The sequence below is a fragment of the Oryzias latipes genome, chromosome 6 (assembly GCF_053564925.1).
Source record: "Oryzias latipes strain Hd-rR chromosome 6, Olatipes_Hd-rR_3.1".
Classification (NCBI taxonomy): Eukaryota; Metazoa; Chordata; class Actinopteri; order Beloniformes; family Adrianichthyidae; genus Oryzias; species Oryzias latipes.
Genome location: NC_136242.1, coordinates 30,589,475 through 30,610,826, shown reverse-complemented (window position 1 = coordinate 30,610,826; position 21,352 = coordinate 30,589,475). Strand labels below are relative to the sequence as shown.

The following is a 21,352-nucleotide window of genomic DNA, read 5'->3' as shown; positions in this document are numbered from 1 at the left end:
TAAAACCTGAGCTTTTAGACTAAAAAACATCAAACCAGAGGAATAAACAACTGACTGCACAGACCGAGCAGACTGCAGGTAAATTCATAATAAGATATATAACTTTAATTTAATATTCTAAAAACTTGTTTAGGAAAGAAAATATATTCCTGCTTTTGTGTAATGAAGATATTTTGAACAAATTAATGTGACATTCTTTAAACTCAGCCAGGAGAATAAAAGTATTTTTTACTCATATTTTGTTTACAAAAAATACAAATAAGCATGTTTTTAATATTACCAAAAAAATGGAAGCACAGTAGATTGGCATTTATATCTAGCATATTTCCTAATAAAGAGGCAACAGAAAATGTTTTAATATTTGTTTTAGAGTCGAAAAACCCTCAGGAAGTTTGGTGAGAACCCCGAAGTTTTTTCCCACATATTGATTGTTCATAAGGAACTTAGATGTTGAAGTTATTGAGCATTAAAGCAGCTTATCTCCAATGTTGCATCGTCCATATGACCTTTTTCCGGCGTCATTTTTCACGGATAATCCACGTTGGGTCACGACAGCTTTGTATACCAGAACTCGAGTGTTGTTTGTTCAGACAAGAAACAACCGCTGCTACACAGCAGTAACACAACCACATTAAAGCTGCGGCCCTGATTACTGATCGCAGCCCTGATTAAGTCATGCACAAGCTCCTTTTCCTCGTTTAGACTGAGAAAACATTGAGAGCAAAGGACGTCGATGTGCTTTGGTCCGGCATTGCAGTGCTAATCTGATGGTTTTCTTTTAACTTCAAAATAATTTGATGTTGTGACACCAAACACTGCATTAATTATTATAATTATGGTCTTTTAATTATGATTGTGACGTTTTTAGCCAGAAATAAAAAAAAACCTGTGTCATTCTCTAGGACATAGTTTCTGCAGCGCAGCAGTAATTCATGAGAAATTCATCTCCAGGTTGTGGGCAAGCCCGCCCCCCTTCCTCTCCGCATTGCTAAGAACATCACAAAAAGCTCTTTTTTTAAACACCAATTTTTAGTCTGCGCCCGATTCAAAGCGATTTGAACAAAGAAATACTGAGAAATCCAATTTCAGGCTTAATTTTCTTTCTACATGTCCTCCATCATACGAAAAACGCCACAAGAAGATGTTTAAAAACTCCCAAAACAACATTTTCATTAGAGTGGGTCTTCTAAAAAAAAGGTTTTAATAAAACAGAACTGTGGCACAGTCTTGTCGTGAAAAGCAGACAGTTTGGCGTACCGTAGAAGCGCTCGGATGTTACATTTGTGATGCATTATGGGTCACACACTGAACAATTGAGTGAAGAAGAAAAAAGAAAAAAAGATAGTGTGACTCATGAGCTCTCATCAGCCTTCCTTCGGATGGCTTTCATTATTTCAGCTTCCAGACCTCGATTGCCCAACTACCCCAACCCTGCCCCCCCTTCAGCCTCTAAACAGTTCCTGGTGTGTGCATCTGGAGCGTTAGCCCCGGCTCAGCCTGCTAATTGATCCTCTGAAGAGCCATGCGGCCGGCAGCCAACACAGTGGTGGATGGAGGTGCATGTGGCACTAAGAAAAGACTTTTGTTCTCGGGGCCCCCACACTCTGGTTCCTCATGTGGAAAAATTGAGATGGGGGTTTGGATTTAAGGGAGGGTGACCTTTTCCCAAAAACAGCTGCTTTTTTTTTTTTCCTTCTCCCCCATCATCCAGTCACACACTCTGAGAAAAACAATAAATAATCAAGCGGAGTGAAACTGCTAAAACCGTTGCACATAATGCTGCTTTTGAAAATCAACAACTGTAGGATCAGGACGTGGTTCCGCGCCACATGTTCCACAGAACATAAAACACAAATTTAGACATAAAAAACTGACAAGGAGCCCTCCTTGAAGCTGAACGACACGGCTGAACACGGGCTCCTGGAAAAACACTAAAACCTAGAAACAGGAAGGCAAACAGAATCGGAACTTTGACAGATCGCTCACTCAGAGGTCCTGATAGTCCTTTAAAGACTTAAGGTGTGTTCAGACTGGAAAAATCCTTTGTTCCGGACCCAGTCGGTTTCATTTGTTCTGGATCCAGTCGTGAACCTCGCATTTGGTCTGTATTCAGACTGCCATCAAGCAGACCATTCTGCTCGGACCAAAGCTTGTAAACAAAACCATGTGACTAAAGATCTCTTCAGTCATTGGCCAAGAACTACGAGGGCGGGTCAACACAACAAGAAAAAGTGTTATATCGGGACAGTTAACTTATTAAAACTTTATATGTCGATTATCAGTTTTGGGAACGTTGGAAACAACACTTTTTACTTGTTCCTTTGGTACGGCGGAGGCCTTTTGCAGGGCGGTTCCTGGCAGTATGTGCTTTAACTCAGAGGATGCTAGCAACTGCAGTGATGAGGAGAAGACAGGTATCTAGGTTAATTCAATTCAATTTTAATTGTAAAGCCCAAACTCAGTAGGACCATGAATACATAGAATTCAATAGGTAAATTCTAAACTTAACTAACTAAACAGACTAAACTAAACGGTAAGGAAAAACTCCTAAAAAAAAAAAAAAAAAAGTTTAAAGAACTGGTTCCGGAGGGGAAAAGAAGAAACCTCAGGGGCGTCCACATGAAGGAGGGGTCCTCTCCCAGGACGGACAAGTGATGTACCGGAATTCTGCAAGTGTACCAATCCCCAGCTAAATGAGTCTGGAAGGATTGATTGTGGAAGTGAAATTTTTTTGCTTCATTTGTTTGTTTTCTTCTCTTTTTTAATCATGATTGTGGTTAATGACATATACATTGTCTGGAATACAGTGAGATTTGTGCTCAACTTCAATGTCCATCATCTTTTTTATTGAACACATTGTGAACGGCTAATAAAGAGGTTAATTAATTCTAATTCCTCCTGGTAGGTTTTCAGTCTTTATATAGTTGAAATAAACTGAACAGAGATCAAACCCTGAACCGAATATTACTGCAAACTCAAAAAAGGATCGTTTGTACGAGCATCAGCTCATTTCAATTTAAGAAACTGAAACTTTGCATTATTTTCCAGTCTTCAAACAACCTGTGCATCAACTGAGATAACAAACTTATAATAACAAACATACCCTGCAGGCAGTGGTCTCTCCCAAGTTGTGGTTTTGGTGTTGTGGTCGACGTAATACACTCTCCCGTGAGGCAAAACCCGCTGCTCCCAGCTGCACAAACACACAAATACACAACCACTGGAGCAGTAAGCAAACCACCAGAGCCGCTCACTTCTAAAATTCACAATTAGCTCTAATTAGATTCCTGGTTTAAGCAGCATTTTGCATGAGCTGGAATCATATGAGGATAAAACTGACACCGAGACGCATTGGTGTCAAAATCTGGAGGAAATACGCCTCTAAATGAGTCCACTTATTACTAATTACTTACTATGCAAGTGGTTGGATGGCAGAACCATATCTATTTTTATTATTAGCTTCTCTGTGTATGTGTTGCTAAAAAAAAAAAGCTCATTTGACCTTCATAAAAAGTAATCAACAAGCATCCAAAATGTTGTTTTGACTGCAAGTATTTTTCTGGTTCTAATGGTTCCGGTTCCCTTTGCAAACACAGTATGTGATGAGCGCTTCTAATCCTATTTTTTTTTACAATCTAATGGTCTAAATCTAATCTTAAACGCTGATATATGTTTAGCTATGCAAAGATAATTAAAAAAAACTACATGTAGAAAACATTTTTTGTCTCTTAACTAATAAAAAAGCCAATATATTACATTAACTTAGTAAAACAAGACTAAATCAACGAGAACAACAGTTTTCTCTTTAGTGATCTGTGTGATCCTCCTTTCTTTCTGTCCTCAGAATATAAACCATATTCATGAAAAAACATTTTCAGTTTAAGCAGCACCAGAAGCTTCTGCTGCCTGTCCTTTCACAATAAAAGCTGAGAATGTTCCCTCTAAACCTTAATAAGGTGGTCCCTCACAATATAGCAATTGACTTTTCACAGTCTTGCTGTTTCACAGATGACAATTTTGAAGGTTTTTTATTTTTATAATTTTTTGCAGATTGTGTTCTGCGGCCTGATTGAATGTTGACACTGTCAATCAATCTCTGTGCATAAATCTTCCATCACGATCAGATCTTTGTTTTCATTCTATAATCCTGGACTCATTTTTCTATGAATGTTTGAAGTTTGAGAGTTTAAAAAAGAAAGAAAAGTGTGAAGGTGTTAATGTCAGTCGGGAGAAAGTGTATAAAATGTAGTGAGGAGTTTTTACATCTTCAATGCTACTTCGTGGATTTCATCTGCTATTGCAGGTTTTTTTTTAGAACAAGACAAACGAGAGGGAACACTGTAGTTGGTTTTACCAGCCTTAACGGTCACAACTGTAAATGGCACGGAGCTAAAGCGTCTCTAACATACGTGTCATTCTTCACTTTTCTTAGCGGAATTGTCTGAAATCAGACATATTTGGGTTCTCCAGAACAAACAGATGTGGCTTTAGGTTCGTAGGTTCAGCAGGTTGGTTTTTTGGAGGTTCAAACACCAGCTTTGACACTCATCTCGTCTTTGAGAAGGACACCTAAACTCACATTACGCTCATTTGCATGAAACCTTCAAGTCGCTTTGTATTCAAGCCTCTGCTAAATGCAACACAGTGTCATGTAACAGGCTGTTTAAGTTTGTGCCACCTTTTTCTCAGGTCATAGATCTTTATTCTTTTTGCCCCCTAAGAGACGCTTCAGTGTTTGGACCACAGCTCTCCTAAAGTTCTCCTCAACTGTTAGTCGTTTGTTCTCCTTTAGGTCTTTCTGACACAAGGCGGAATTTCTGTCTTTTCAGTGATTACAAGTAGTTCAGATCCGGAAGCTTCAAAGGACACCAACATTATCACACTACTACCCCCCTGCTAGAATAACGCTGTGACGGTCATTTATAAAAATACATGTACATGTCAGAGAGAGCCTGTCTTTTGTTTCATCAGTCTAAAGAACTTTTTTTTTTAAGTTTTGGTGAAGTTTTGGTCAAACAGGAGATGAGTCTTTCTGTTGCTTTTGCTCAGCAGCATAATTTTCATTGAACTCTCCCATGGATTTTAATCCAGACTCTTTCTTGTTCTTCAATCATGAACAACTACTTCATTATTGAAACATACAAAACAATCAAAAAGGAAATGTTTTTTTTTAGTGCTGTACAAGGAACTCTGACTGAAGTCATGAAAAAAATACCAAAATAGTCTAATCAGCTGAATGGTCTCCTTTATGACTTCTGTTGCACTATTCAAACACTCTTTTTATTCTATATATTTTAGCATAGAATTTACCCACAGGGGCAAAAGTTTCATTTGGCTCTGCGACAACAAAGTGCCCCAGCTCTTACCCAGTCGGTAGTGAGTCTGTGTTGGGCTCTGCGGTGCTGGTGCCGCTTTGTTCTGTGTTGGACGTGGCGTTGGGGCTGGGCTCTGCAGGGGCGGCTGTACCCTGGGCCTCCTGACCCGGAGACGGGCTTCCGCTGCTGCTGGCGGCAGGAGATCGGCCCGATGGAGAGGATGGAGGAGGAGGAGTCTGTCGGGCCACGGCCCCACAACTGCTCTCCATCCCGTTCGACATGACTTCCACTTTATCTATGGGGGGGGGGGAAGCAAACAGAGGTCAAAGAGAACAAGGAGGTTTGACTGCAAAGAAACAGGTCTGTATCAATGGGATCTGACGCTTTCTGCAACAATTACCATATTTTTCAGAGTATAAGTCATGTTTTTTTTTTACATAGTTTGGCCAGGGGTGTGACTTGTGTGATTTTAAAAAATAAATATTAGCTCATAAATTTTTTATTTTCCCACTTAGCAGTTGTTCCCACTAACGATCACTAGAGGGCACTGTGGGTGTGAATATCAGTCATTACTAACGGCAACAAAGAAGAAGAAACACCATCCCAAACAAAAATGTGGGACGACGAGTCATCAGACTGAGTTACAGAGACGGAAGTACCGCTGAAAGTAGCATCATTCAGACGCAGCTCCTACAGTAAATGTTGAGCTGCAGATTCCGAATGATTTTATGGACCCAAACATGGAGACGTGATTACCGATGTTCTTGTAGAACTCCCAGCAACAGCAGTCTGTAGTTTATAAACACGTTTAGACTAGCATTGAGTAGTAAATTTGTCATGCACCAAAAAATAAGCAACGGATGCATATTTGACACATGCATCCTGTTCAGCGTAAACGCAAAGTTGTTTAAAACATTGCTTTTTTTTGCCAGAGTACGACTTATGCTGCAGTGCGACAACATACATCTGAAGAGAAAAGAAAAAAAATCGGGTAACTGTTTTTAAACTTTAACAATTGGAACATCTAAGAAACAAATTCATAGACTTTGAAGATAATATTCATTTCATGGAGCGCGTTCACCAGAAAGCATAAAAACAGCATCTAAGAAGCTAAACCTGCTGATTGTTGTCCACATGTTCTGCAGAATATTTACCAGCACTGCCCCCAGGACTGCCATGACTCTTCAAGGGTGGATGGCGAGCACAAGAGCCCGGCTCCTCGCTCAGCTCCCCATTAGTTAAAGAGCTCCCCCTGGAGCCCCCTGTCGTTTCGCCATGCAGACCCCCCACTGAGAGCCTGTTGGTCCTGCAAACAAAAATCGATGAATCAGAGAAGACATAAGAAGGAGGAAACAAAAACACAGTTCAGATCCTCCCATTCCTGTCTTCCATTGACTCGCTTGGAACGGACATCCCAGAGCTCTGCTGCTTCATGACTCAGTGCTGCAGAAGATCAAGTGTGCTCAGCATCAAAGCAGCACAAGCGGAGGAGGTGTTGGTCCCGTTTCACGGCTGGGTATTTTCACAGAGCTAAATATAACTTTGCTCTTTAGTCGGGAGCTTTCACATGAAGAAAAACACGCTGGCTTTCTTTCTCCAGGATGGAGGAATGCTGCGGCTGCAGTTGGACCAGCTTCCAGAAGACCAGAGAAAATGGATAAGAGGCAGCAGAAGACAGAGGCAACAGCCGTACCAAAAAGCCGGTCTGGTGCCAGCGAATCCGTTTTCGTGTGGCCGTCCAGCTCCGAGCTGTCTGAGAAAAATGTGTCTGCTGTTGAGTCTTCTAATCTCTCCAACACAGATGTTGACCGCTTCTCCATGACAACAGCGGTGCGGACCCTCGCTTGAACCGGGCTTAATGCCCCCCACAGTGTTTTTTATGGGAATACCATCTGACCCCATGCACTCCTGCAGCTAAGCTTTGAAATAAATGCAGGTTTGTTTTCAATATTTATTATCCCACTACCATTCTAGCCAGCGAGAGCAGCGCTTCAAACCACACTCAGTGGGGAATGGTTTGCTGGCGCTCTGCTCAAGCTCTTCAGTCAAACAAACTGGCACTGCAGTCCTTTTCTTCTCCTCCTTCAATTTATTTAGAATAGAATTACATCCCAGGTTCATTATTTTCATTTGGATGCCTTGCAAACAGTATTTTAGAAGGAGGTTACACTAGTTTATTATTACACCATTATCCTTATTGTAAAAAACAAACGTCTGCAGAGTGTTGAAACCAGAAGGATGAAGAGCTCTCCTCCACTGTTAGGTTTTACGTCAGTCTATCAGGTCATGAGAGGCCGAGCTGCTAATTGTTGATCCTGAAATAACAGCCAACAGTTCTACATTTAAAGACGAAAATAATTTAAATTTCATCCATGTTATCTTAAAATGATTAAGATTAACCAGATTTTAAGAGATCTTTTACTGATATAGCACTTCTTTTTAAAAAGAAAGCCAACTCAAAAGCCTTAGCCACCACTAAGGATGTGCCCATATATTTTTTTCCTTCCGATACTTATAACATATATTTCCTCTGCAACTGTGCCCGACAGCCAATATTTGCCGATACCAATACTTAAGTGCCCATACGGTGCATGGGGAGGGGGGTTGACCCGCCATGCACCCGCCTCTGGCTTGTCTCTACGCCTGCTCCTAAACTTGGCTGTGGACCCCGCCTCTGGCTCGTCTTGTAGCCTCAGCCTTCCCCAACCCCATCTGGATGGAGCCCATCTGTTGCAATATTCAAACATGTAGTTGTAGAGTTAGATAAAATAATTCTTCTCCAAGAGTTCTGGTTCATCGCCTGTACGTCCTGGGAGAGGATCCCCCCTTCATGTGGACATTTGCTGAAGTTTCTTCTTTTTTTCCCTGGACTCAGACATTTTTTGGGTTTTTTTTCCTTACCGAGAAGGAGGGTCTAAGGGCACCGTTTAGTTTAGTGTTTAGCTTAGCCATTACCTATTGAATTCTATGACTTCATGTTCTTTATGATTTCACGTTTATTAAACAACTACCCATATGAAGCCCGTTGAGGGGACTGTTGTAATATTGGGCTATATAAATAAAATTGAATTGAATTTAAGACTTTAATAGTACTGCAAAATTACAAAAATAAATCCAAGATATCAAAACCTGTATTATTTTTAGGAGTATATGAACGCACAATAAAATTTATTATTTTAGACGTCACCCATGCTGGTGACTTTAATCCATCTTTTAATATGATAGTCTCACCTGCTGTGTGATGCAGATGCACTCTCTTCACTCTGCGTCCTTCTCAGGTTGGGTCTGTCAGACTGAAGAATCTCTGAAACACAAACACATCACACCACAATGATGCAAACAAGTCCTTATTCTGACAGAATCACGAACACTTCACCAATTAAAGAGATGCAAAGTCACAGTCAGAAGGGTTCAGATTAAAGACCAGAATTAAAATATTTTCAGCTAAAAAAAGAGGGGGGGAAAACACATTAAAAAAAATAAAACTTTACAATACAACCTCTTATTACACGAAACTTACAGTTAAAGACGCACAACAGAGAATTTCCTAAACTACTATGGACGGTTTTCAATAGCCTTTAAATATGTGACTGACACGACTGCATTAGACAATAGGTAAACGCAAAAACTAAAACTAATAAAGATGAACAATTTTAAAATCAGCACAACAAACAACAAAACATATTTTGAATATTCTAAATAAGCCTTTATGCCTCAGTTGTATCGCTGTTAAGGCAGGCAGGTTAAGGCAGGTGGAAGAGAAGAGTTGGGTTACTGGACATATAGAGCTGAGTATCATCGGCGAAACAATGAAAATCTATGTAGAATTTATGGAATATATTACCAAGGGGTAGGAGGCAGTTAATGAAGAGAAGGGAACCTTGAAGAACATCAGAGAAAATGGTGTCAAGAGATGAAAGTCTGAAGGAGGATGGAGTGAGATATGGTGTCAAGTGCCACGGTCAAGTCAAGTAGGATGGGGATGGTGATGAGCCCAGAATCAGCTGCTAGAAGGTCATTAGAGATTTTCAACAGGGCAATTTCAGTGCTATAAAGGGGGCAAAAACCGGATTGAAAGGGTTCAAAGAGATGGTTTTGATTAAGATGATGGTAACGTTCGGAGGCAAATTTTTTCAGGTATTTTGGGGATGAAGGGTAGGTTAGAAATAGAATGGAGATTATGAAAGGAATTGGGGTCTGGGCCTGATTTTTTTAGGATTGGTTTGAAAGTTGCGGTTTTGAGGAGTGAGGGTACAATACTGGATGTCAATGAGTAGTGGATAATAGCAGAAATAAAGGGAAGAAGAGAGGGGATGCAGGATTTAACCAGGGATGTTTGGAGGGGACCTAGCAGACATGGTTTGGACTTATGGATGAGGCGGGATATTTCACTGGGATCGGGGAGCTGAAAGGAAGAAAATAAATGAGAAACAGAAAAAGAGTCGGAGTGATGGGAGCAGAGGTGGAGGAATGAACCACGGAGAAGATTTAGTAAATGATGCAGACCCGGTTTTGACAGCAGCAAAATTGTTAAGAACATTTGAAAGGCTGTTATTATAAAAAGAAACCAGTACATCAGGATTGGAAGAGATCGGGAAAGGAATGCCCTCTATATGAGGGGAAAACAAATCCCCATTTACATTTTTATATTTCAGAAGGACAGTGCAGGAGCACTTTAATGTCCTCTGACCAGCCCGCGGCTTACACTGCACCAACAGACCCGCCCACAACTAAGAGGTGAATCTCTAATGAACTTCTGCCGCTCTGCAGAAACTATGCCCTAGTTTCTGGTTCCGTTTTTATTTGGGCTAAAAACGGAATAATCATAATTAAAGACCACTGGGAACGCTTTGAAAGGAGATCAAAAGATGATAAAGTGGGACTTTAATATGTGTTTGCGTTTAGTGATTTGTACCTCAGGGGCCACCGTAGACACTATACTCAGCACTGAGCCAAATTTCACATTTCTATTGCTATGTTAAGTTATGCTTGTGTCATTTTATGTTTCATTATTTGGGTGCCAAAGTGTTTTTTATTGTGAAAGAGGTTTGAATTCTTTCATACTTTAGTTGTTGCAAAAGTGCTCTATAAATAAAGTTGGATTTGATATCATGTAAATAAAATTTAAAAAAGAGAATCTAGATAAATTAACCCAAACCTTTATTGACTGAGATGTGTGGAAAAGTAACACCTGAAAGCTTCTGGAAATGCTTTACAGAACAAATTCAGTTTCCTGAGCACAGGCACAAGTTCGAGTCCCTCCAGGGAGGATTTATTGTTTCACATGAAGAAAAAGTGTTCCTAGCCGGGCTTACTGCTCCCCGTGTTTATAAAATCTAATGAAATCCAGAAAGGCTTGACACATGTGGCAGTGGAAGTACAGTTGGTGGTTTAACAGAGACCATTCATCCTGGTGTGTGCTCTGTGCACGTTTGTGTGCATGCTGTGGTGGTGTGTGAGGGGTGACTATACAGCCCCAACTGTGACTCCAAACCACAGGCCTGCAACATGCTTTTCATTAACACCCACTTTCTCTTCTTCTCTGGAAAACACGCCGTCTTCCACAGAGCGGGAAGGTCACACCGGACCAAATGGTCTCCGTGTTTGCGCACATACAGTATTTCCTGCTATCAAAAAGCAAACAGGTAAGCTCTCACCAGCAAACACACACACTCACAGCCCTGTTTTCAGCCTATGAAAGAGCTTCTTGTGAGCAGGTCTGGTGGACATACAGAAAAATAAACAGTGGTCTTGAGGAGAAGCCATTGTGTCACAGCCCGATCACCGAGTTCATCAAACGCCTCCCTCCGTCATAATGGCACGGGTCTAACTACTGGCCTGGTGTTTGTGGCTGTGTGACGGTAAACCTGCAGAAACATCACAACACCTTCCAGCAACTCTGCATTTTAAACAATCCCAAACCAGGAATTCAAACTGTCTAAATGAAGCACAATGTAACTATAGTTTATTTTATGAATACTTAAAGAAAAACTTTAAAATCAAGCTCCTTCATGAACAAATAAAAGGCAAAAAGGAAACTAATGTTTTAAGAAAAAATGTAGCCTGCTGAAAATTTAAAACATCAGTTAAGATTATGAAAATGTTAAAAGGAGTCATGGTTTAAGTTTCTTCTAGAAAAGTTCCAGTTTAAAGAAACTTGTAGCTATAGGGAAGTTTCTTCTTTTTGTAGAGGTGAAGCGGTTGACGTCTGAGTGGAAGATGGCAGATCGGGTTCCCGCCTTACCTACCCATGTGTCTTGGTGTGTTTGTGCAGGACACTGAACCCCACATTTTTCCTGGCTCACAGGTTGGTGCCGGTGTAACGCTGCGTTCACACCGGCTTCGGCAACGAGTGTTCAAGCGACCACTTCCACTAAAAAGTCTATTCAAAGGCCTGTTTCAGCCTTCTGCGTTCAAAACTCTTGTGTTTTTCAGGCAAGATGTGCTTTCAAGATTAACAAGATTTGGACCACTTCAACCTTTCGCACTAAGCTTCTTTCTTTCAAAGCTCTATTCCAATATTTGAAAGACTTTGTGTCATATAATTCCGACCGGGCTCATATCCCAATTATTAATTTTTCTTCCATCATCCTTTTTACAAACGGCTGGCACTTGAATGAAAAGGGGCGCCATCCATTCATCGCTACCAGATCCAAGTCCCTGATTGGTCAAAGTTCAACTTGATTTAACTTTCAACATGTGTTCAATGGTACGTAGAGCCAAAAAAAGGTCCTAAAAACGTGCATAGCTGCACATGAATGCGAGAGTTTTGAACCCAGACGCCCGAAACACATATTTACATAAATTTACATAGACTTTTCATCGGAAGTTGCTGCTTGAACGCGATTTTTCGAGGGTAATGTAAACGTAGCATATGACAAACATTAAAAATTAAGCAACAAGGGTCCTGCAGCAGCATTAGAGAAATGATAATCTTATTTGAAATGTCAAAAAATAATATTTTAATGGTTTCATAAAACACGTAGCAGTTTAGATTTTTTTTTTATACTTACATCATAAAAAAGACTAAATCTTTATAAATAAACACAGTTTGACTTCCTAACAGAGTGTCTTGATTCTCCTGCTTCATATAAAGTTAAAAACTCATTTCAGGCGTATTTCTGCTTCATTTTGGGGGCCTATATGCCACGTAAATGTCCAAATCCTTGCGTGACGAGTGAACCGTGAGGGAGTTTTTTTCTGCATGGGGCAGATAGTCGGAGGGAGACTCGGCTGTGGTAAAACGTGGCTCCAGCGGGACGGTGGGTTTAAATACACAGAGTGTGAAAATCAAAAGTTAACAAAACAGTTTTAACGCTTCTTTTTTTCACGCTTGGCTTCTGTTTTTCTCCAGCTTTAAATGCAACGGCTCGTTTATGAAGCCCGACACAAACATAACTGTGTGAGCATCAGAGAAGTCACCAGATACAATGACTACATTTTCTGAGCAGAGCTGCGTTCAGGGCTGGAAAACTGAGCTTCTTAAAGCAAACAAAATATGCTTCTACTTTAATGCGTCTTCACAGAAGCACAAACCTGAAAGAAAAGGTAAAAACACGAGTTCAGGTCTGCATCTATACAACAGCAGCACAGAGTCAAGGGCCTTAACCTTAAACCCTGATTTTTCCACGGCACACTCCGACTTTGTGTTCCTTTAACCCCCACCCCCCAAAAAAGAAAACACACACGTATATTCATGACCTTTCCCCTCTAACTCGGAGACACACACCCAGCTCCCATTCACACTGCCTCAGGATCACAGGAGGCGATTGTATCGCTGAGCTGCAGGCAATGAGCATCAATTATGGGATTCTCTGAAACAAATTAGACAAAGCCGCCCTGATGTGAGCGATTATGTGAGCTTCAAACAATGCTGCATTTAGAAGAAAAAAAAAGACAGAAAAAGGAGGAGTCTGCTGATTATACCTTAACCTCTGACCTCAGCACATGCTCGAATCAACCGCTGCTCACTTTGAAAAGGTGTGAGTTTATACTTTCTAACATCCATCAAGGTTGATCCAAACATCAATAACAAAATCCCAAATTTGGAAACTCTTCTGATCATGTAGGTCACCAGTTATCAACAGGAGCAGTGTCCCCCAAAGCCTCGCTGCAGTGACTACAGCCGCTGTGTTCAAAGAGCCTGCTAGCTAACTGCATTCACCAGATGGCGCCTTCCTAAAAGCTTCGGTGTCTGATCACTCCGTTATTTTTTCCATTTTGCTGACTGTATAAAAGACATGCACACAGAAACGCATAAGTCTCTTTAAAAAGCTCCACACAGCATTAAAAAAACTAAAAATAAATAAAAATTTACAAAGAGACGCATTTATGGAGCCACGCTGTGGCAGACCGCGGCCCACCCTGCTGGCCCGTGTCCATTCAGCCGGATACACTGTCGCCACTGTGTGCTGCGCTATGAAAAACTGTGTTTGCGTTGCATGATCTTAGCGATTTAAGAGCAGCTCAAGAACAGCAAGTGAGTTATCGTATGATGTGTGAAAGAGGGGAAAAAAGCTCTGTGGATGGATGAGGGCCTTAAATCCATCTTTATGGTTCATTACGGTGAAGATAACGTCTTGAAGTGACAGAAACGCCACAGCTGTGCACCATCAGTACGCTCTGCTCGGATCAGGTTACCTCACCCAAAAAAAAGCTGATGTGTTGATGTTGGCGCGACAAAGAACTATTCGACACACAGTTTAAACTTCTGGAAAACCCTGGATTTGCTGAAATTAATAAATACAAGCTAACCGGAACTGTTGGCAGGTGTGACTCTGCTGCAGAGAAACCTAAAGCCTTGTTTCCACTAAGCGCCGCACTCCGCTATTTTAAGTATTTCTATTATAAAATGGACCCATTAAGCCGGATCGAACGGTACCATTTTTGGGCTCTCGTTGGTTAAAGATCCACAGAAAAATCGAACAGACGGTTAGGGTGGAGCTATTGTCACCAGATGATGAAATCTGTTGATTGTTGGAATGACATCACGACAAAAGAAAGCGCTAAACCAGAGCCAATGTTTCCAATCATTCAATGGTTGGCTGTCTTTCAGTCGACGTGCATCAGGAAAAAATGACCGCCAAAGAGCTTTTCAAAGGTCTGGACGGCACTGGAAATACAGGCGTTCCTTGCCGTCCATTGTTGTTGTTGGTAGCTTTGCTATTGCTGTAGACGCACTACTATGATGCAAAGCTATACAACTATACACCCGAACTGGGCAGTGACGGTCCACCTTTGAGTGGAAACGCTCAACCGAATTGCCTGAACCATTCTAAACTGGAATGGACTGGACCGCTCAGTGGAAACGAGGCTTAAAGGGCCAAACCATGCCATTTTAAGGCTTTTATAGTAAATAATATGCATGTCTATAGCACATAAAAGAAGTTATTTCACAGCTCCTTTTCCTACCCAGAAGTAAGACGACTCGATCTCTGAGGCTCCGCCTTTCACTCCCTGTGGGTTTTTTGTATTACCCTGGGGGCGGTGCTGGCAGCACAGACTCTTTCTGGAAGGGGCGGGTCCTCACCGAACTACGTCAGCTTGTGAGAACCTGCTCGTTTTTATGGGTTGGGAGCGCCTGCTGCTCAGACAGCAGGTTTTTAGAGGAATACTCGGAAATGCGTGAATGGATCAAAATACTGCATTGGGGTTTCTTTTTTGTGAGGAAGGAAGCTTAAAATATACTTAAAAACTAAAAAATGATTTTGATTATGATTTTGCATGTAAGAGGCCCTTTAGGTCACCACTACAGTCACCTATGGTAAATATAACTAGATAGTTCACCAAGTTAAAGAACAAAAAATGCGGTTTCATGTGCGTATTCATCTGAATGTCAAGGTGAAAGAGAAGAGAGAAAATCTGTTCTGTTGACTTAAAAATATATACATTACATATGGTCTATTTGAGGTTTCAGCAAAACTCCATCTTTTTGTGACCAGAAGAGGCTGGACATCTTTAAACGCAGCTGACCTGACGAATGGCACTGGATCCCCAGCAGATCAAAGGCCTTAGTTACAACCATTGACTGCATATGAGAACTGAAGCCAGTAGTGACGATACCCATAATGCTTTACTTCCAGCTCCAGCCAAACTAAGTCAATTGAGTCGCCATTTTATTGTGATACAGACGCCGCCATGTTGGAGCCAGACATCGTCAGCAGTGGTTAGTTCATGTTGGTCTAAGTCAACGTTTCAATGGCAACCACTTTCACCAATCAGGGTTGAGTTTGTTGGAAGACCACACCCCTTCCCATTGAAAGCCGGCAACAAAAACTCTGAAATGTTTTGAGGGCTGGACATGAGACCACTTACTTTAATTCAGGCATGTGATTGGCCAGTTCATAACCTGATTAACTTGCAATAAAGAAAAATATGATGGAAAAAAAGTTAGAATTAGTAAGAACATGTTGAAAAAAAAGGCATCAGAGCAAGAATGGTTGTTCTGACAGACAGAATTACTGAGTGACAGCTGTTTCTCTATAGATGTCTATGGGATTTTGGCTTCTTGGAGCCAGCGGGTACTTCCTGTTTGGAACGCCAGTGGGGGGGGGGTTCACTCAGTCCAGTTCTCTTACACAGTCAATTCTTATAACAGAGAATCACATTAAAAACAACAACAATGAATCGGGATCCAGTCCAGCTGCTTTTTTTCACATATTTTTAGTCTCTTTTGCTTCCTTTGTTTATTTGTTTATTTATTGTTTGGAGGAAAACTGCTGAAGTGAAGGTTTAAATGAGAATTTGGTGAAACACGATGGCACAGGGAGGTTTCTCCCCAACTGCCAAAACAAGGCTTCACATCATTCAGTGATGAAAGTCAGGCAAGGAAAAAATCCCTGAACTTTTCTTTGAGCGATATGGCGACGCAGAGAGAAATTTTTGAAAAATACATAGTCTTAGATGCATTCTGGTGCATTCTGGCAGCTCGTTATTCACTTCTTAATCAAGAAACTAAGACTAATGGGAGCATCATCATTTGTCATTCAAACCCCTAGTTTGACTCTCCATTAAGGACTTGCTGGTCCTAAAAAAGAATTTGGAAAATTGCTCAAAGTAACACAATCCTACAATCTACGCTTTTCCTTAAAGCTGCAAAACATACAATTGCTAAAATATAGTAACATCAAAGCCCCAAATGGCAAAAAGAACACCAGTAACTATGATATTCTATGAAAATACCTCAGTTATTTATACATTATTTCTGCTTTAGAAATGACTGATGTACAACATCCACTTGCACTGTTTTCTCAAACTATAATTACATCAAAATATGGGATCTGCTTTAAACTATAATTCTATAACATAATACATCAATTCTTTAACACCAATACTAAGTAATCTGGGAAATATCAAAACAAACATACAAACTAAGCTAAACATTGTAAACATTATTTTTTAAGGGAGTGCGGGTCCAAACCATCAAATACTTATAATTAATGTCAACTATACTGAACTAAATCATGGTAATTAGGAAATACAAATAAATTAGATAGATAAATGTATTCAAAATAAAAACTGAAACTCAAAACTAAAACTGAAATTATTTCTGGTTTTGAGATTATTTTACACAAAAAGTATTTGACCTACACTACCTTAAAAATCTTTTTTTTCCAGCCAAGACCACTTAAATTTGTTTTTTATCGTCTTCTCACAACTGAGGTCGTGACCACGCTCAATAATGACGATGCCTGCCATTATTTTAACACAAATTTGATCGCAAACTCTTCAGATGTGTTTGTGAAAGTTTAGCGTGGGTCCGCCAGTTTTGGTCTCTAGGGAAGCGAGTCACGCTGACCACGTGGTGCAGACAGAGCCAATCAGACCCGTCGACGCATCCGAAAGCAACTAAAACATCCCGTCATTGGTCAATTAGGCCGGGAAGACGAGAGATGGCCACGACCATAGAGGAAGCGATCCGCGGAGAAATATAGAAAATAAAGCTAAAATTCGCCGATTTCAGACCATTTTCTAATCCGGAAAGCGATTTGTCCGTAAAGATCGGGTCTTTATTTCCCGGAAAATACGTTCGGTTTGCTCAAAAACCCGGATTTCCGGGAATTCCCGGAAGACTTTCAACACTGATCATTGGAGGGAATCTCAAAGCACAGAGATGTTGAGATGACATAATGTTACCGGAGGTGGTCCCGCATTTGGACCCCATGAGACAGAACATCAGGATGAAAATACTCCAGTGCGTCTTCTTCCCTCAAACATCCATCATCTAAACACCTAACAGGAATTTATGGCAGAGAAGATTTTGGACATTTTCTTTCCTCCACATTCTCAGGGCTGCTGCTCATCCTACAAACACACAGTCCTTACAGATGTCCCCCATTTAAGAGTATTAAAAAGGACTTAAAATCTATGTCTATTCTGTATATTATTACAGTAAAAATATATCTTTTACAGGAAAAAGTTGTAAAAAAATACAATAAACTTGTATCTAAATTCTAAGAATTTTATAAAAAAAACATTTTTTTTTTAAAATCAAGAAATATTTTAAATGCGTTTTTTTAAAGCTTCACTAAATTACATCAAATTATAAATTAAAAGGCTTTACACCTTTTTTGTGTCACAATAAAGTCATTACAACAGCTTTATTCAAATGACCTAATCATTTCAGTAATGGAAGAACTGAAGTGGGAGATGATTATTATGAGCAGGGGGGGGGGGTCATATGCATCACACCGTTCGAGAAGATTCCTGTATTTATGCATTTATAATTCATGCTTTTGTATCTGCTGCTGCAACACCATTAAATATTAAAGAAGGCTGAGAGGCGGAGAAATCAGTTAATGCCGGGGACTTTTCCTTTAAGCCGCCTGGAATTCTGTGTGGCAAGTTTGTGAGAAATGTTCACCTTAAAATGTTTGACAGGGGAAAAGGCTGCCAGTGGGACTTCTTCATGGCTGTTTTTCTTTTTTATTTTACTTCCTTTCCACAAAACATCAGCCTGGAACTCTTCTTTTTTTCAATGGACAGTGGCACACGTCTATTCATTTCAGTCTTGTTCGCCTCACCCTGTTAGTGTGTGTGTGGTGTGAAGGCAGGACTCACTGTCTGCTGCTGCGCTGCCATTGGGCAGAGAGCCCAAATCAACAACCATGCCGTCCAGACAGACGTTGAGCTCCCCTCCTGCCACAACCGAGCCTTTGTTCTCCGTCTGCAGCACCAGACTCAGCTGGACGTTCTCCACTAGAGGGAGGAAGAACAGATGGACGGAGAGAACCGGTGAGTGGCGTTAGTGGAGTTTAGACATCCTCTGTTTTTGCCCGAAAACAGGAAAGCCTTGTGCTTAGATAAGTGCCAATTTCAGGCTGATTCTGGAAAAACGACTCAAAATCAGAGTTTGTTGGTCAAAAGCTGTAAAAACAATGATATAAAAGTTTCAGAAGAACATCAGTTTCACATTTGTGCAGTAATTGTCTTTATTAAGCAATCACTGTAAAAGAAAACATATCATTAGTTTAGTTTGAATGCAAACAAACTCAGAAATAAAAAGCTTTTGTCATTTTTTTTAAATTCTGAATGTGTAGCTTTTGATGATCCAGCAAAATGAGATGTCAAAAACTTGCTTTCTAAGCAGCATCATTTCCTAATAATAAACAGAAAAATGATTTTTCTCCGTCAGGATCTTTAGCTGTCATGACGCATTGGAGAAAAAAGTCTGAGGTTATCGAACCTAAACCTGACTGGGATCATCCAGAGGGAGAACATGAGACGGAATTTCAAATGGAAAATAAAGGCAGATATTTTAGGAAAAGCAATTTTATTTGTGCAGCACCTATTAGAGCACCTCAAGTCCCACTAAAATCCTATTTTGATGTATTTTCAATCATAACTAATTCATTTTTAGATTAAATTAAAAAGCAGGTGGTGTTTTCTAAGACTTAGTTTCTGCAGAGCAGCAGTAGTTCATTAGAAATCTGCCTCAGAGTTGACGTGCTCCCCCACTACCTTATAGCCCCTTACATGAGAAATCCAACAATAGCAAGCAATGTCTGGGCTATCCCGTCATCCAGTCTAGATCCAGATTCCAGCTCAGATGAGGAAAACAAAGACGTTTGTGGATCTATTTGTCTGCAAGCGGATGCATCAGAATGGAGTGGAGCAGGGAGCGTGCCGCAGTAGCTTCTGTGTCACACCTACAAACCTTTTCCAGCAGTATTTTTGCATCTGCGCATGATTCACAATGATTTAAATAAAGAAATACTCAGAAATGCAATTTCAAGCTTAATTTTCTTTACATATGTAAAGAAGAAAAATACAAAAAGTACAGGTTAATAACACAACAAAAAACATTTTTTATTGGAGTGGGTCTTCAAATTAAAACTTTCTGTTTTTAAAACCTTTATTTATTTTAACCAGGTTTTGTTGCTCTTGTACCTCTTCATTTAGGACAGCAGAGTAACATTCATATACTAAAACATGGGAAATTTTGCATCATAATTATCCAAGAACCTGAATTATCCATGTGCATTTGTCACACTCCGAAGCTAAAGCACAAACCTAACTCTGGCTTTGGACCGGGTCGTGAGCTTTGTCTGTATTCACAGCAGTTTCTTCTGCTCTGGGACCTGGAAGGTGAGGGTGCATGTTGTGGGGGCGGAGCTGATTAAAATCTGCAGCGTCACTTATCTGCCGCTGCGTCCGTTCTGCTCTAGAATGGACATTAACCTTGAGCCCTGAGACCTTCCTTTTTTTATTTGATTTGAAATGGTTTATTTCAAGCAATCATATAGGAATAATACAATCATCAGTGATACATTCATACAATAACTAATAAACTTTGGATAATAAGACATATTAATAAATATTGCTTGACAGGGAGTGGAAGGAAGCAAACTTATATAATCCCACCCCTGTTCTACCGTTACCATTTTATTACATGATTTATCATTATCCAGTTCCTAGCTTTTATCAGACTTTTGGTCTCTGTTGAAGTTTTGGAGGAGTTTACCATGAGGTTTGTTAACCTTTTCACATCAAAATGAACATTTTTATTCATGCAATCCTTACCCAACAGCCTCCATGAGAGCATGTTTGTCTGTGTTCACTGGAAAGGTTTATGAGGTTCATGATGAGCTGCCTTTCTAGTGTCTAAACGTTGTGGGTTTAAATGCTCAGGGCTATAAGTAGCTAAAAGCTGTGTACTTGGTTGCTAGGGAACATCAGAAAACAGAGGGTTGATTATTTAATTAATCTTGAAGGTATAACAGGGCTCCAGACTAACTTTTTCACTAGGAGCACAGTGGCCCCCAACTGAAAATTTTAGGGGCACAACCAGAAAATTTAGGGGCGCATACCGTAAATCAACATGCTAACCAAATCTACTCATTTCCACTGTATTATGAATAAATACTTTAATAATAGATGCAGAAATTACAATGCGCTGTTTCAAATTCAGTGTCACATTTTAATCTGCACTTTTGAAGATGCAACAAGGTAAACTGACAGAAGAAGGTAAATTGTAAAAGAACGGGCGATGTTCACTGGATATCAGAACAATCGATACAGATACCTGAGATCAGAAAGAGGCTCAAAAACGGATGGAAATTTATCTTGGTGACACCAAATAAGTGCAGCCAAGACGCACAATAAGCGTGTTTGAGATCACCCAGGTGGACGCAACGCTGTTCAGATCACCTGGTGTGTGACATATATTTTTGTTTTTGCTCCAACATCACAAAAATATCAGGAGAAAGGGGCGGGAGCAGCAAGGCCCCAACCTACTAAACGCAACTGGAAATTTAGTACTGAACTGACTGAAAGCTGCCATATGACTACAAAACAATGCATTATGGGACATGTGTCCTGATGGTTTTTGTAGTTAGGTGAGAAATTGAAACAATTTAAAATACCAATTGATTAAAAATAGGCTACATCCATTACAAAACATTCAAATAAATATAAAATATATAATAACACGGATCATACTAAGGGGGAGAGGAATATTAAGACTAAATTGAACTGAATTGAACTTCAACTTCCTGTTCTCCTTCAGTCTCGCTGCAGATTCGCAATCTCCCCCCCCG

The 21,352-nt window shown here is 40.3% G+C and overlaps 1 protein-coding gene across 4 annotated transcripts in view; it reads right to left on the bottom strand.

The window, feature by feature from the left end:
- Positions 1 to 21,352, bottom strand: part of wwp2 (WW domain containing E3 ubiquitin protein ligase 2) — a 59,876-nt gene that overhangs the window by 27,668 nt on the left and 10,856 nt on the right. For all 4 annotated transcript variants that reach the window (XM_023956034.2, XM_023956035.2, XM_078949004.1 and 1 more), the window contains exons 5-9: positions 18,375 to 18,512; positions 8,547 to 8,619; positions 6,470 to 6,621; positions 5,367 to 5,610; positions 3,104 to 3,193 (exon numbers count right to left, since the gene is read on the bottom strand). In XM_023956034.2, the coding sequence (XP_023811802.1) occupies positions 3,104 to 3,193; positions 5,367 to 5,610; positions 6,470 to 6,621; positions 8,547 to 8,619; positions 18,375 to 18,512 (697 nt within the window). The remainder of the gene's footprint in view (positions 1 to 3,103; positions 3,194 to 5,366; positions 5,611 to 6,469; positions 6,622 to 8,546; positions 8,620 to 18,374; positions 18,513 to 21,352) is intronic.